This window comes from Thamnophis sirtalis, unplaced genomic scaffold (assembly GCF_051295495.1).
Source record: "Thamnophis sirtalis isolate CommonGarterSnake01/CBP01778 unplaced genomic scaffold, rThaSir2_p1.2 scaffold_1, whole genome shotgun sequence".
NCBI lineage: Eukaryota > Metazoa > Chordata > Lepidosauria > Squamata > Natricidae > Thamnophis > Thamnophis sirtalis.
Genome location: NW_028261381.1, coordinates 98,731,096 through 98,746,427, shown reverse-complemented (window position 1 = coordinate 98,746,427; position 15,332 = coordinate 98,731,096). Strand labels below are relative to the sequence as shown.

Sequence of the window (15,332 nt, the reverse complement as noted above, 5' to 3'; positions counted from 1 at the left end):
TTGTTTAAGTCAAATAAGGAATGCTACAGCTGAGGTCAGTTGAGGATTAGCATGCTTTCAATTACACAGTTATTAATTCCATTAAACACTGAAAAATGTAGCTCAGCCTTAGCAACACATTACCCATTTATATGTGGTGTACTATAACGTTATGTCATGGTTCTTTAGTCAACACAATTTAGCTAGCAGCAAAAAGAAAATAAGCAGAATAAATACAGTACTTGGATATCCAAGTTAAAACAACAGTTATGGAAAAAATATTTTGAACTAAGGACTCATTCTCACATTAATTCACATAACTATGGGATGCTCTTATAACATTGTCTTGTTTCATCTCCAGTTCACAGTGGAGTCATTTACTCTGTTCTGGACACCTCTTTGTCAGGGAGATGAACTTCAATACTTTCCAACAACCTGGTGTTAGTAGGCAGGAATAGGATGCTCCCAGTTCCTTTTGGTCATCAAGGTCAACTCTAGATATTTTGACAATCTAGGCAAAGTCATAGTCTTGTGCTCCCTATGATTTGGCTTATTTTCTGATTTTGCTAGGAATATCCAAAATTTTATTTATTTATTTTCTTTAGATTTCTTGAGCGTTATATTTATAATTTTGAACCCTAGACAATTCCTTTTTCCCCCAATCCTTTTCACCCTATTTCCAGTATAAAACTTTAATTTTGATTACAACAGCACCCCTTCTGTCATATGGCAATAATTTTTGCAAAAATATTTTTAACCCTTGAGCAAACATGCTGGCTCGCAGTGTGCATAATTACTGCTTTTTGCTTTTTTATTGTGTTTTTTCAGAACTCTTTTCAACATTGGTGCCATTTAAAAGTTGGCACACCTGGGCTGGTACCTACTTAACCTAAAGCTGGACCTGTTGATCACAATAGGCTGCTGTGGGTCCACTTTCTCCCTCTTAGTTTAGATTTAGATTTGTTTATTATTTATAGGCCGCCCTTTTCCCTGAGGGGACTCAGGGCGGCTTACAATTTGTGGGGAGGGGAATACAAGACAAGACATGAGACAATACATAAGTAAAAATAGAACACAACATTCATTCATCATTCGGGTGGGGACGGATTAGAATCTTTATCCCCAGGCCTGACGGGATAGCCAGGCCTTGAGGGCTGTGCGGAAGGTCTGGACAGTGGTGAGGGTGCGAATCTCCACGGGGAGATCGTTCCAAAGGGTCGGAGCTACTACTGAAAAGGCTCTCCTCCGCGTAGTTGCCAGTCGACACTGACTGGCGGATGGAACTCGGAGGAGGCCTAATCTGTGTGATCTAATAGGTCGTAGGGAGGTAATTGGCAGGAGGCAGTATCTCAAGTACTCAGATCCACTACCATGGAGGGCTTTATGGGTAGTAAGTAGCACCTTGAAGCGCACCCGGAGATCAACAGGTAGCTAGCGCAGCTCGCGGAGGATAGGTGTTATGTGGGCGAACCGCAGTGCGCCCACAATCACTCGCGCGGCCGCATTCTGGACTAGCTGAAGTCGCCGGATGCTCTTCAAGGACAGCCCCATGTAGAGCACGTTGCAGTATTCCAGCCTAGAGGTCACAAGGGCCCGAGTGACCGTTGTGAGAGCCTCCCGGTTCAGGTAGGGTCGCAACTGGCGCACCAGGCGAACCTGGGCAAATGCCCCCCTGGTCACAGCCGACAGGTGGTGGTCAAAGGTCAGCTGTGGGTCCAGGTGGACTCCCAAGTTGCGAACCCTGTCTGAGGGGTATAAAATTTGGCCCCCCAGCCTGAGTGATGGAACACTAGCCAAATTATTGGGAGGGAAACACAACAGCCACTCAGTCTTGTCCGGGTTGAGTACCAGTTTGTTAGCTCTCATCCAGTCCCTAACGGCTTCGAGACCCCGGTTCATCACGTCCACCGCTTCATTGAGTTGGCACGGGGCGGACAGATACAGCTGAGTATCATCCGCGTATTGGTGGTCTCTTATCCCGTGCCTCCGAATGATCTCGCCCAGCGGTTTCATGTAGATGTTAAATAGTAGGGGGGATAAGACCAAACCCTGCGGCACCCCATATGTTAGGGGCCTAGGGGTCGATCTCTGCCCCCCCAACCAACACTGACTGCGACCTGTCCGAGAGGTAGGAGGAGAACCACTGCAAAACAGTGCCTCCCACCCCCACCTCCCGCAGTCGTCGCAGAAGGATACCATGGTCGATGGTATCGAAAGCCGCCGAGAGGTCAAGGAGAACCAGGATGGATGCATGGCCTCCATCCCTGGCTCTCCAGAGATCATCGGTCAATGCGACCAAAGCGGTTTCTGTGCTGTAACCAGGTCTGAAGCCGGACTGGAAAGGGTCAAGGTAATTAGCTTCCTCCAAGGACCGTTGAAGCTGGAAGGCCACCACCTTCTCAACAACCTTCCCAACAAAGGGGAGGTTGGAGACTGGATGGTAATTGTTAAGAACGGCTGGATCCAAAGATGGTGTCTTCAGGAGGGGTCTCACCACCGCCGCTTTAAGTGAGTGAACATTATCCTGCCTGTTTGGGCTGTGAGAAAGACAGACATCTGGCATTGAAATATCAGCAGCCTTTATAATGTCTAACTAATTCTGTTCAAAGCACTTATCAGATCTTAAGCAGACTCTTTATACGCAGAGATTTATCACCCATTGGAAAATGTTAAAGTTGGCTCCAAGTTCACAAGCGCTCATCCTTCAAATATGTGATCTCCCAATCATGCTAGCTGGCATGAAAATGGCAGTAGAAGGAAGTGAGAGGAAGCTATCAATAATAAGGAAGCTTCATCTTCAACTTCAAGTGCTGCAAAAGATTGGCAGTCCCGACTGCTAGCATCTATATCTATGGAGAGACAAAATGGTGCCGATTCCTGACATCAGGTGTCTAGACAGGAATGCAGGGAGGAGGGGGTAAAGGATGAAAGTAGTGCCACATCAACTTGGTATAAGCTCCTCCTTTTGTATATGTCATGACATCATGACAAGGGTGGGGCTTTCATCGTAAGGGTGGGGCTTTCAATTCATTGAATTGGCAATGTTGCTTTTATCATTTTGATTAAACCGATAGATCGGGCAGATGCTATAATGTTTATTGAATTCACAAAAGAATATAGATAATTTCACTTGGTTATTAGAAACAACCCAAATAATGGCTAGTCACTCATTTCACTTTCAATGTATAAAATCTGAAATATTTGCATAGATTCTTAAGATAAAGAAATTTGGACAGCAGACAGAAATGCTTGAGAATCATTTGTTAACCCCTATATTATTCTCTTTTCAGGAAACATTTTTCTTCTGAGGAGAGGCCGCCTGTCAGGCAGCCGGTTCCTTTTAGGATCTTTGGCCTGCCACACTAATATTCTATACTACCATACTGTTTCATTAGTGGGGAACTAGGAGGGGGAATAGTAAGAAGTAGAATGTGTTGTTGTCAAAATAAAATTCCTTTCTAGAAAGCCAAGGTCATCTTTTGTCTTTGCACCTCTGCACCTGACCAGAACTGGACAGGTGAAACTGCCAGCGTGGCAGTGGAAAATAGGACCATGTGATGTACTTGTGGATGTGGGGGCAAGATCATGAACTTTCAACTGGGTGGGAAAACCCGGGAAGCTTTGAGATTTGGGTTTTCACAGATGTGTCAACATGTCTCTCTTAATAAATTGGAACATTGAGGAATACTTTGCCTTGGACTCTGATTTAATTTTGGATGATATTTGGAACGCTGACATCATTTACTTTATAAGTATAGGTGTCACCCTATCCCATCCCTATTATGAAGCAACCCAGCACAGTATTGTTAGCACCAGATTTAAGTCTCCCCCCAGTCACATTGACTTTGAGCAAATCACTTTCCTTCAAACCAATCTGCCTTATAGGGTTGTTGTTGGAATATTTGGAGAAATGAGTACCACACATACCTCTATAGAAGGGGGGAGAGGAAGGGAGGGAGGAAGGAAGGAAGGAAGAAAAGAAGTTGTTTTAGTTTAGAGTGTAAGCAACCTATATTAACCATGCTGTGCTACTATCTTTAGGGCATCTGAATAGATTGTTGTGTCCTTACTTTTAAGAGTATTGTGGAAATATGCCATTGAGTGATGCTCAGTTACATATTTTGTGTAAGTATAATTGCTGCAGTCTGTTCAAGGTATAAACAAATTCACACCTTTCTAGTCTTTGTGATGGGTATGTTCTATTTGCTCCTTTCTTTTTCTAAAAGAAATAATTTGCATTGCTAGAGTTATAGCTCACAAATTTCTAAAACATCTGCAATGTTTCAGATCATCCAGGCTGCCATAAATTAATGTTTTTCTAGATATAAAAATACCCTAAGACTAGTCGCTTTTCAGGATTCAGGACTGCTAGGACTTGTAAGGGTTAAAGCTATAAACGAGTGGTAAGCTTCCTTCTACACCATCTGAAGTGGGGGAAATGGTCACAGTCAGTTAGTCACATCAATCAAGAAGCCCTCAAGAGCACATCTGCAGACTAAACAAACACTTTTCCTGCCTGCTTCATTTCTGTGCCACAAAGCAGTCAAGAAAGGTCCACAAATATTTACATTTGATTCTCTGTTTTTGATGCAAATATAACCATACGAAGCAAAATTCTCCATCACCCAGGTAGGTCCAAAAACTAACATATATGCACTTTCTGTAGTGGGGGGGGAGTTATTTTGAGAAATTATATATGCACGTTTCACTAAAAGTAGAGGAACATCACAGTAGACAAAATCTATAAAAGAACTTGGGTGCATTATCTTATAAAAGTGGCCAAGAGTTCTGCAATAAATCTTAGAATACTGTATATATGTTCTACATATATATATAATGTAGATTGAGTCATACTTTCATATAAATATATACTAAGCACACATGGACACACACAAATATCATATTGTGCATTCTTTGTAATTTTCAAACTGAACATACACATTATGGTGCAGAGCCCCAGTGGTGCAGTGGTTAGAATGCAATACTGAAGGCTAGTTCTGCTGATCAACAGCTGCCAGCAGTTTGGCAGTTCAGGTCTCACCAGCTCAAGGTTGACTCAGCCATCCATCATTCCGAGATGGGTAAAATGAGGACCCAGATTGTTGGGGGCAATAGGCTGACTCTGTAAACCACTTAGAGAGGGCTGTAAAGCCCTGTGAAGCAGTATATAAGTCTGTGCAATTGCTACTGCTGTCTTCATTTTAATACTGCATTGATGTTTTTGTGATTAAAAACATCAAACACTTTTAAGAAATTTTAAGAAAGTAAATATAAATTCATTTGGAATTCAGTGTTTTCAGTGGCCTTCTGTAGTATAGCAGAAGAGTTAATACTTACTCTAAAGCATTAACTTGCCCTTCCTCTCTATCCATCTACTAGGCTTTAGAGCAAGGAGGAAATCACTACAGTACCTGGATCACAATTTCAAGGTATCATCTTTCTTCATTATTCATACTGCTTTATATTTTTCATGTGCACATTTCTGCGTTTTTTCAATGTAGTAGACCTTGCAATTAACCAGTTAATCCTGTTTGCTAAAACTAGCAAAAGCTCTTACAGTACCTTGAATTTCGAATAAAAGCACTATCACCATGTATATCTCTTCTGTCTTGAACACCTGAAATGTATGGAACTTATGTATATTAAATATAGTTGTGCATTAGATTAGTGACATCATGAGAACTAACTTTGGGAATGGAGGTTTAGAAATGTTAAAGACAAAGATAATCATCCATGTTTAGGTTAGAAAGAAAAAAAAACAATTCTATGTCTAACTTCTGAAGTCTTTTTCTCCACTGAATTTTTTTTTAAAAAATATTTCACATATGCACACATATAAACAGAGGCTCATGCGTTCAAAATTCATCAGGGATTGTTATGATAAATACATGTAGTCCTCAACTTACAATTGTACCCAAAATTTCTACTGCTAAGTGAGTTTTGCCCTATTTTACTCTCTTTCTTGCCATAGTCGTTAAGTGAATCACTCCAGTTGTCAAATTAGTAACATGGTTGTTAACTGAATCTGGCTTTCCCACTCACTTTACTTGTCAGAAGATCACAAGAGGTGTCAAATGATCTAGGATACTGCAACCATCATAAATATGAGCCAGTTGTCAAGTGTCCAAATCTTGATCACATGACCATGGAGATGCATAAGAATCATAAGTGTGAAAAACAGTCATAAAAACTTTTTTCAGTGCCATTGTAACTTTGAACAGTCACTAAACAAATGATTGTAAGTCGAGGACTACCTGTATAGAATAGCAGCTGTCAAAAAATAAATGTATGACCGTCTATGTATGTGAGCACACAATGATGCCGAGCCATCACAACTATTTGTTATGAGTTCCCAGGGTTCCTTGGTTGTATCCTCAATAACTGCTTATCTGTCATCTGTCTGTCATGCAACCTACAATTTAAAGTGAGACCATGAGATACTTCTAACAGGTAAACTGGTCTGTTAGAATTGCTAAATAAATGCAATTAAAAATGGAAGAATGGAAGTAAGGAATTTGCAATGCATTTTAGCACTATACTAAGAACTTGTAAAGCTATAAAGCATAACTGATATTAGGCATGTGGGTGGGTGGGTGTATACACACATACACACATATATATTTAAAAATTAAAACCCAGTAAACCAATTCTGGCACAGTAATTAAACTTTCTCAAAGAAGGTTTAAGTAGTGCATTTGCACTGTGCATCTCACTCCTGGCAAACCTGCCACCCTATTTATCTGGGAATTAGAGAAGGCTAGTGTCATATAGTGTTATGTAATCTGTCTTTATATAAAAGCATTATAAATTAATAGAAGAAATAATGAAAGGAAATTTGAAGGGGAAAAGGACAGGGATGAGGGCTCACACCCATTCTTCTAAAATGAGAACAGTATCCATGTGAAAAGATCTTAATTGAGGCTCCTTGCTCATTTTCAGTCCCAAGTCTTACAATGGTTTCTTCCCCATGGAATAAAAGACATTTGTTACTCAAAATCTGTAGGGTTAGGTCAATTATCTTCCAATGTAAGTGCCAGCATTAACTCATTCGAATTCAATATTCATCAACTATCTCGTTGGCCTTCCTGTAGGGCAAGGGTCATTGTCTCATGAAAAAATGATTCTGTTAAATCCATCACACACACAAATAATAATGAAATAGTAAAAGTAGAGTGGTAGGTTATTTAGCCCATTCATATATGGTCATGTTCCTTAAGTAGAGCAGAAGGCATATTGTCATTCAGGTTTTGTTGAACTCACTTCCAAGTTTTGTGCTGGAAATGAGATTTAGCAACAGGTTAAGGAATGCCACAAGTTAAGAATATAGAGTTAATGGCATCTTTGCAACCATTCATACTTATTATAATTTGGAATCAACCTAAATCTGGTCCATTCATTATCCAGCCACCTGGGAGGGGACGGGAATAAAGGAGAATATATTGTATGTATATGAAACTGAATTGCCCAGCCCAAACAATTCCTGTAAAAGATGTGAGCCAATATGAAAATGAAGCCTCTTTCATAGATTGTTTTTCCAACATATCATGAAACTATAACTAACCAGCATAAAAACAAAATGAATTTTCTTAATGTAATCCTCACCCCCCAAAAATAGTTCTGATTGTGAGAAAAAGGAACATGAAACATGCACACATTACTATTTAGTGAGTGTTAGATTTGTCTCAGTATATTGACCTTATCTTTGAAATGAAAGGGAATTGTGGAAGATTATGGCAGTTCTCATCCATATCCTTTTGGTTTCAGTATAAATTATACATGGAAAGTACCAGAAGGATGAGGTCTACATAAGCCAAGGCTTTAGCTTGAGGACAGTTTGTGTAGTCCAAGTTCCTCTTTCCTCAACATCTGGCTGCAGAACTGATCCAATTTGAAGGATCAGTCCTGCTGTTCATTTATTGTTTCCAATCTTCCCTCTCTTTTCATTCAGCTGAACAAAAAGGGGTATACATGGTTATATTATTGTCCTGCTCCTGTAAAACCTCACTAAATATTTATTCCTCTGCAGCAGAACTAAGAGAGATAGCCCAATCTCTCTCTATTGCATCTTATTTTGGTTATTCATTTACCACTTTTTCTTGCCAGGTTCTTAGCATTTTTCTTAACAAATTAAGAAAAAAATCATAAGATATTACTTCAGTTGAAAGTAATGATGTTGGGGTCACAAGATAGTCGTTTGCTGCTGCTGCTGCTATTATTATCATTATTAAGTATAAAGCCCATATTTCTGTTTAATTATCAATTAAAAACTTGATGAAAGAGATGCATTTTTGCCATTGCCCTAAATAGGGAGACAATGGGAAGCAAAAAAAAACCTCTCTGTGGAAAGCTTCCCATAGTCTGGAACAACACAGGACACACCCCTAAATCACGTACCAGATTTCTGAGCATCTGTCAAAGGGTCTTTCACACTCATATAAGTAAATAGGCAAATTCTCAGTAGAGGAGAAGGAAACCCTCAGAAAGTTAAGCTGAAGCCATTCAGGACTTTGAAGGTTAACAGCAATATCTTAAATTGTGCCCAGTAGATATTAATAGTCAGTTCAGATATTTAAATGTGATTCATATTATTCTTGTCCCTTTGATCAGTCAACAGCCTAAATGCCATATTTTGTACTAGTTGCAATTTCTAGAAAGTTTTCAAGGACAGCTCCATGTAGAATGTATTGCATTCGTTCAGGCGATGTCACACAACTGAATTGATAATCCTATGGTTGGCAACTAATTTGTAATCCTATGGTTTGTGTTCTTGTTCTCTGTTTCTCAGAAATAGACAACAGCATGACTTCTTTGCCAGACAAGATGTCTCTTCAGATGATACCAACCATCAACAATTCTTCTCTGATTCAACCAGGTTTTTCTTTGATGAACTTTGATGGACAAGTTTTCCTATTTGGGCAGAAGGGCTGGCCAAAGAGATCCTGTCCTACTGGGGTGTTCCTTCTTGATTTCAAAAAGGATGAACTTAAACTGAAGCCAGCATATTTTTCCAAGGATTCCTGCTACCTTCCTCCCCTACGATATCCTGCTATCTGCCCTATTGAAGAGTCAGAGAAATGCCAATATCTCATCCATGGAGGGAAAACACCAAACAATGAACTTTCTGATAAACTGTATGTTATATGTCCAGCTAGCAAGAATAACAAAAAAGTCACATTTACATGTACTGAAAAAGAATTGGTCGGAGAGGTCCCTGAAGGCAGATATGGCCATACTGTTAATGTGGTTCACAGTCTAGGCAAAACTATGATAGTTATAATTGGAGGAAGATCTTACTTATCTCTTGGGCAGAGGACAACTGAAAAGTGGAATAGTGTTATTGATTGTATGCCACATATATTTCTGGTTGATCCTGAATTCGGATGCTGTACTTCATATGCTCTTCCAGAATTTCAGAACGGCTTTTCTTTTCATCTCTCTGTTGTCCAAAATGATATAGTCTATATCATAGGAGGACATTCCCTGGAAAATAATATCAGACCTCCCAATTTCTATAAAATAAAAATTGATCTTCCCTTAGGCAGTCCAGCAGTGAGCTGTGTAATTTTGCCTGGGGGAATCTCAGTCTCCAGTGCCATCATGACACAGACCAGAGAAAAGGAATTTGTTGTTGTTGGAGGTTACCATTCTGACAACCAGAAAAGGATGATTTGTAATACTATCAACCTAGATGATAACAAAATAGAGATAGTGGAAACAGAGGCACCAGAATGGACCCCAGATATCAAGCACTGCAAGATATGGTTTGGGAGTGATATGGGAAATGGATCCATTTTATTTGGTATACCAGGAGACAATAGGCAACTGATTTCAGATGCAAACTATTTCTACATATTAAAATGCCAAGTAGAAAATGATCAGAGCTTAGAACAGATGGCACAAGTATGTAGTCAGAGCTCTACAGAAGATGCTGGAGAGTCCACTCCTTTTGAAGATTCAGAGGAGTTCACTTTCAGCTTTGACATAGATACTGACACCTGTAATGAAGATGACAATGAAAATGAGTCTGAATCAGGCTACTGGATCACCTGCTGTGCAGATTGTGATGTTGACATCAACACCTGGGTGCCCTTTTACTCCACAGAACTCAACAAACCAGCCATGATATTTTGTTCAAATGGTGAGGGCCACTGGGTCCATGCTCGATGTATGGACTTGTCTGAAAATATGCTTATTTATTTGTCACAAGAAGATATCAAGTATTTCTGCACTGAACATATCAGTTTGGCAAGGGGATTGAAAACTCCCAAGGAGATTCCTCCTATAGAAAAGAAACCCATGAAATTATTACGGAGAAAAAAGCCTATGAAAATGTTGAGTCCTGCAAAAAAGTCCTTTATTCGTAAACTGTTTGAATAGAATTACAGTCATGAATAATATTTTACTGTGCAAATCTTAGGTACCAAATCAAAGACCACTGCTAACTTCAGCAGATGTTAAACTTCCAAATAATAATAAACCTTCATTTTAAAGCATTTTAAAAAATATTTTTGTTTCACTTTAAGTTATAAATAGAATACAACACAGAAGAATCACTGCTAAAACATTATAGGCACTATCAGACCTTCATATTAACTAGATCATTACAGCTTTGTTTAAATTTAGCATTTGGCAATATTGTTATTATAAGGTGGGGGGGTAGATAAATGCAATAATACTGCTACTTTTGAGTATCTTGGCTGCCTGCATAAGTAATTAAGCCAATGTCAATCAAACTTACTATAATGATTAGAAATCATTTTTGCAAAAGAGATATGGTGCTAAAAGATCAGTGATCTAATTCATATGAACCTGTTTAATGTGTTTAGTCTTGATGCAAACTTTCTTTGAAAATGTAAAACAATTTAAGAATTTTGATTTCAATATTCTTTCTCACTCACACATATACACAATATGGTCATTGTGTAAAATATCTTTGGGGTCATTTTTTACCATGGCTATCATTTTTTTCCCAAGTTAGACCAAAATGAAACCAAAGAAAGAAGCCATTTTTGCCTCTGCAACAGCAAAACAAATTGCTGGCCAAATTCCTTTCCCACAATGAACTCAACCACCTGTTTAGAGGGAATCTCATGTTTTCAATAACTGTAATGAGCTCTACATAGTGCTGCCTTTGATGACTGTCCAGAATCTATACTGTAGTTGATCCAGAATTCAGCAGTGCAGGCAATGATATATATTATGCTTGTATGAGTCAAGCTGCACTAGTTACCTATTGTCTTTTGAGTGGAATTCAAAATACTATTATCTTTAAAGCCCTTTGTGTCACAGAGCCTGATCTCTGAGAGACCATTTATCTCCAACGATTTCTGCCCATCACTCCCTCATGATTCACAACCTATGAGGAGTAACCTAATAGCTTTCATGGAGAAATTCAAGCAACAGCAGGGAAATAATATCTAAGAGAATTCTCTATGATCATAGCTTGATTACTCATTGCATAAGAGAGAGTCATAGGAAGCACTCTTATGCTAAGTCAAACTGGGAGACTGTTAGACTAGGAACACACTGACTATGAAAGCTCATATTTTTACTTAACTTTCTACCACAGAAACTCACTTTTGGCTAATAACTCGCAGTCCATTCTGCCACACAGGATTGTTGAGATGGGAAAAAATATACCCTGGATTATGGTTATATATGCCTACCAGTGGTGGGTTCCTACTGGTTCAGCTGAACCAGTAGTAGTTTGGTGCCTGCCATGCCCCCTGAACTGATTATCCTGATTTCTTCTTGTTTTTTGCTTCTGCGCATGCGGAGAGCAATTTTCATTATCAAGAGCACACAAGCGAAATGGCAGTAGTGACTGCCAGAACCCACTTCTGATGCCTACCAAATAAAAATATCATTTCTCCTAAGACAGTTCATTGTTCCACATAGCTGAATACACTCTTTAACATTTTGGAGTTGCTAGAAATTAAAACTTGGGGTTGCCGTCTTCCAAGGCACGTACTATACTAAGTTTCACTCTTCCTTTTTTCAAAGAGATTTTATTGCCAGCAAGCAGCAGACTTTTCTAGTTGATGTATTCTTCTGAATTAATCCTTTGTTTAAAGTAGTTTAGATCTGCTCACACTTTTTTTATTCAGGATGTATCTGTTCAATTGCTGTTGCTTTTGTTGTTATATAAGCCCTCTTACGGCAAATTATTTTACAGTGGAAATTCAGACAATAAACACTCTTAGTAAAAGAAATGGCTGTGTGATGTCCTCTACAAAGAAACCAACTTGTTCTTATGAAGTGGTGGAAGGAGTGGGTGATAAAGGGGGTAACTTGGGAGCTGTGATGGTTTGATGTCACATACACTGATTTTTTTTTCCCGGAAGATGTTGACTCTTCTAAGACTTCTTCTAACAGTCTGAATAGCTGTATGAAGCTTTGGTGGATGTGCTTTTGAGGCAATGTGTGTGAATTTGCTATAGGCAATTCATTTGCCTTGAAAAGAGAACTGCATCATACACCTTTGCAGTGCAAAACTCTTTGTCCATATCAACCCTCATCACTTTGCACATCCTTAACATCTATAGAGTACTTTAGGGATATTCCATGGAGAAGCACCTGAAGTGAGTTTCTGTCAATATCTGGAAGAATTTAAAGCTGAACCATTAAAAATGTTATACATTCAGCTTCTATGTAAACAGTCAGAAAATGTTACTCAGTCTACCCTGCATGTGTATGGCATTATATGCATAACAAATTGCTTAGCAGTTGCTTTATTTTAACTCTATGGAACAATAAGTCTGAGGACCAGTACCAAAACTGAAGCTTGAAAATATGAATGCACAAATTCATTGATCTCCTCCAATGCTTACTGGTGAGCTGGATTTGTAATGTATCAAAAATAGCTAAATACATTGTGCATTATTGAATTCATTGCAATAAAATTTAAATTAAATCCATTTTACCTTTTGACCTGACCCCGCTGTCTTCTTCTCCTGGTGGTCCTTGGCTCTGTAAGTATGTCTGCTTTCATGCCACACACAAATCAATAAGAATTCTTTGCTAGGAAAGGTGGCAAACCTCTGTATCAAGAACAAGAATACTCAATTTGGCCAATGAAACCTATTCTGTAAGAAAAATGTTTAGAAATGCTTTGACTGATGGTGTTGCAAAACTGAATGTTGATTACTCACATCTGCCTTACAATGCTATTACAAATAACTCACTGCCTGGCAACAGTGCTGAAGAGCCCTTTATATCCACTTTGTTGAATGAATGGGTGAAGAGGCATTGTGCTCTAATTCTTGGATACTAGAGCTGGAGATTAAGAATGTGCCTCTCTCAACTCAGCAGATATACCAACCTCACATGGTTTGATAGAAGACACAGATAAAAATGGCCAAACCAAAATGTGAAATGATCTTATCTATGTGTAAAATTATTGTATACGATAACTGACATGTGTAATTTCTGTATAGGATTTTTTTTTTCAAACTATAAATTAGTTCACAGCTATTCCTTCATCTTCAAGAGCCATTCTGAAGACTCAAGAATACTTGTGAGAGATTACGGTTCCTCTACATTGATATATCTTAGAAATGGATAACATTTCTTACTTGTTCTGCCTACAGTTTTAAATTTTGTAAAAAGAAAAAGAAAGAAGGAAAGAAAGAAAGAAAGAAAGAAAGAAAGAAAGAAAGAAAGAAAGAAAGAAAGAAAGAAAGAAAGAAAAGGAAAATAAGAAGCTTCATCAAGGTACTATTTTTTCTAACTTAAGGGTAAAATACAATGTAAAAAATTGTCTTTGACCTATCACAGTTTCTTGAACATGCTTCCTTCTAGAAGTTTTGAACGCCAATGCCTATTATCCTCATATTGCCTAAAGCCAATGGAAATTATGCAGCCACATTGTCTGATGGAACTGGGAGTTCTAATGCAGAGTAACTGGGGGAAAATTGATTGTAGAAGGTTATACCATACGTGGCTCCAAAGCATGTGATTACCTGCAAAATGTGGTAAATAAATTTCCAAAGACACAAGCTAAATTTGTTGGTGTTTTATATGAGTTGTCTGCTAAACAGATTACTTTTCTTGCTTTGTGCAGACTGACACAGTGATCCTGCTGACATAAGCAAGAAACTATTGTCTGTACCAAATCAGTAATGAAGCATTCCACAAGTAAAGTAACGTTGACTACAGAGACTCGGATAATGATATTTATCCTATATAAATCACATAATTCACACAACACTCCCAGAACAACTGTGCAGAGAAAGCTTTTTTTAAAAAAATAAGATAATCTGCTATTATTTTTGCTTAGACATTAGCTTCCCCACAGTACTTGAATCAAGTAAAGACAGAACAGGGTCATGTTTTCTGGTTCATATCCATCTCTGCACAGTTTGAAGCAGGGAATTCCTTTATGTACATAGTTCTATATAGATTCCTCACATTGTTGAGAATCCTGCATCTACTGGATTCTCAAAAAAAGTGAATTACAGCACTTTACTGCCTAGCTGATTTATGGATATAAATTTATGGATATAAATCAGCTGAAAAGATGAAGCCAGCAGTAAATCCTAGCTCTTCTTTCATGAAACTGGGGACAGAATTTTTCCAAGCTGGTAGACCTTCCTAAGTGTGTAAACCAGAGGTGGTTCCTACCAGTTCGGACCGGTTCAGCTGAACCGGTAGTAACTTGATGGCAGCAACCCATCCCTGGTGTAAACTAGCCTATTATGCTGTTTGTAGCTGGAGATTGCCTGTATTAGGGAAAGAGAATATCAGGAACTTAAATGCTTAAATAGGACTAGATGTCTGAGAAATTAATTAGCAGCACAACCCATCCCTGTCTTTTCATCTGGGGAATATGCCAAAAACAGAATATTCTTCTTTTCTGGAGTTTAATTCAGTGATACTTTATGCTCTCCATTTAATGGAAGACTGCAGAGAATGAGAGATAAGGTAGAAGATCAGGGGTGGGTCACTGCCAGCATTACTGCCGGTTCGGTGCACGCAATTTTTTTTACATATATTCACCAAGCATGATCAAATGCCCTTCCTTGTTATTTTCATATTGAACATAAATTGGAAATGCCTTTATGCATTCTAGACAATTTCTCTGATGAGATACTGTATGCAACAGTGCATCATTTTATGAAAACTCTTTTTTGAAGATTATCGCATCGTGTCAATTTCTTTTCAGCCACATATTTTCCCATTGTTCTAGCTAAATAATATAACCAAAGTTTTAGCCCATTTTATCATACATTCTTTCACTTGTTCTTCTTCTCTTCCAAGTCTCAATAACACTTTACAATTTAGGAATTATATATTCATAATTTGTACACAATTTGATTTAAACTCAGTCCTGTAATGTTTATTTTTGCAATTTT

The 15,332-nt window shown here is 38.4% G+C and overlaps 1 protein-coding gene across 1 annotated transcript; it reads left to right on the top strand.

Moving 5' to 3' along the window:
* The first annotated feature begins 8,778 nt into the window (after positions 1 to 8,778).
* On the top strand, positions 8,779 to 10,356 carry RAG2 (recombination activating 2). Its single transcript, XM_014075888.2, has one exon. It carries the CDS (start codon positions 8,779 to 8,781, stop codon positions 10,354 to 10,356), a length of 1,578 nt encoding a protein of 525 aa, XP_013931363.1.
* The last annotated feature ends 4,976 nt before the right edge of the window (positions 10,357 to 15,332 follow it).

What these genes read in the sequence shown, in the direction of transcription:
- RAG2 (XM_014075888.2), top strand. Translation starts at nt 8,779, where the DNA reads ATGACTTCTTTGCCAGACAAGATGTCTCTTCAGATGATACCAACCATC.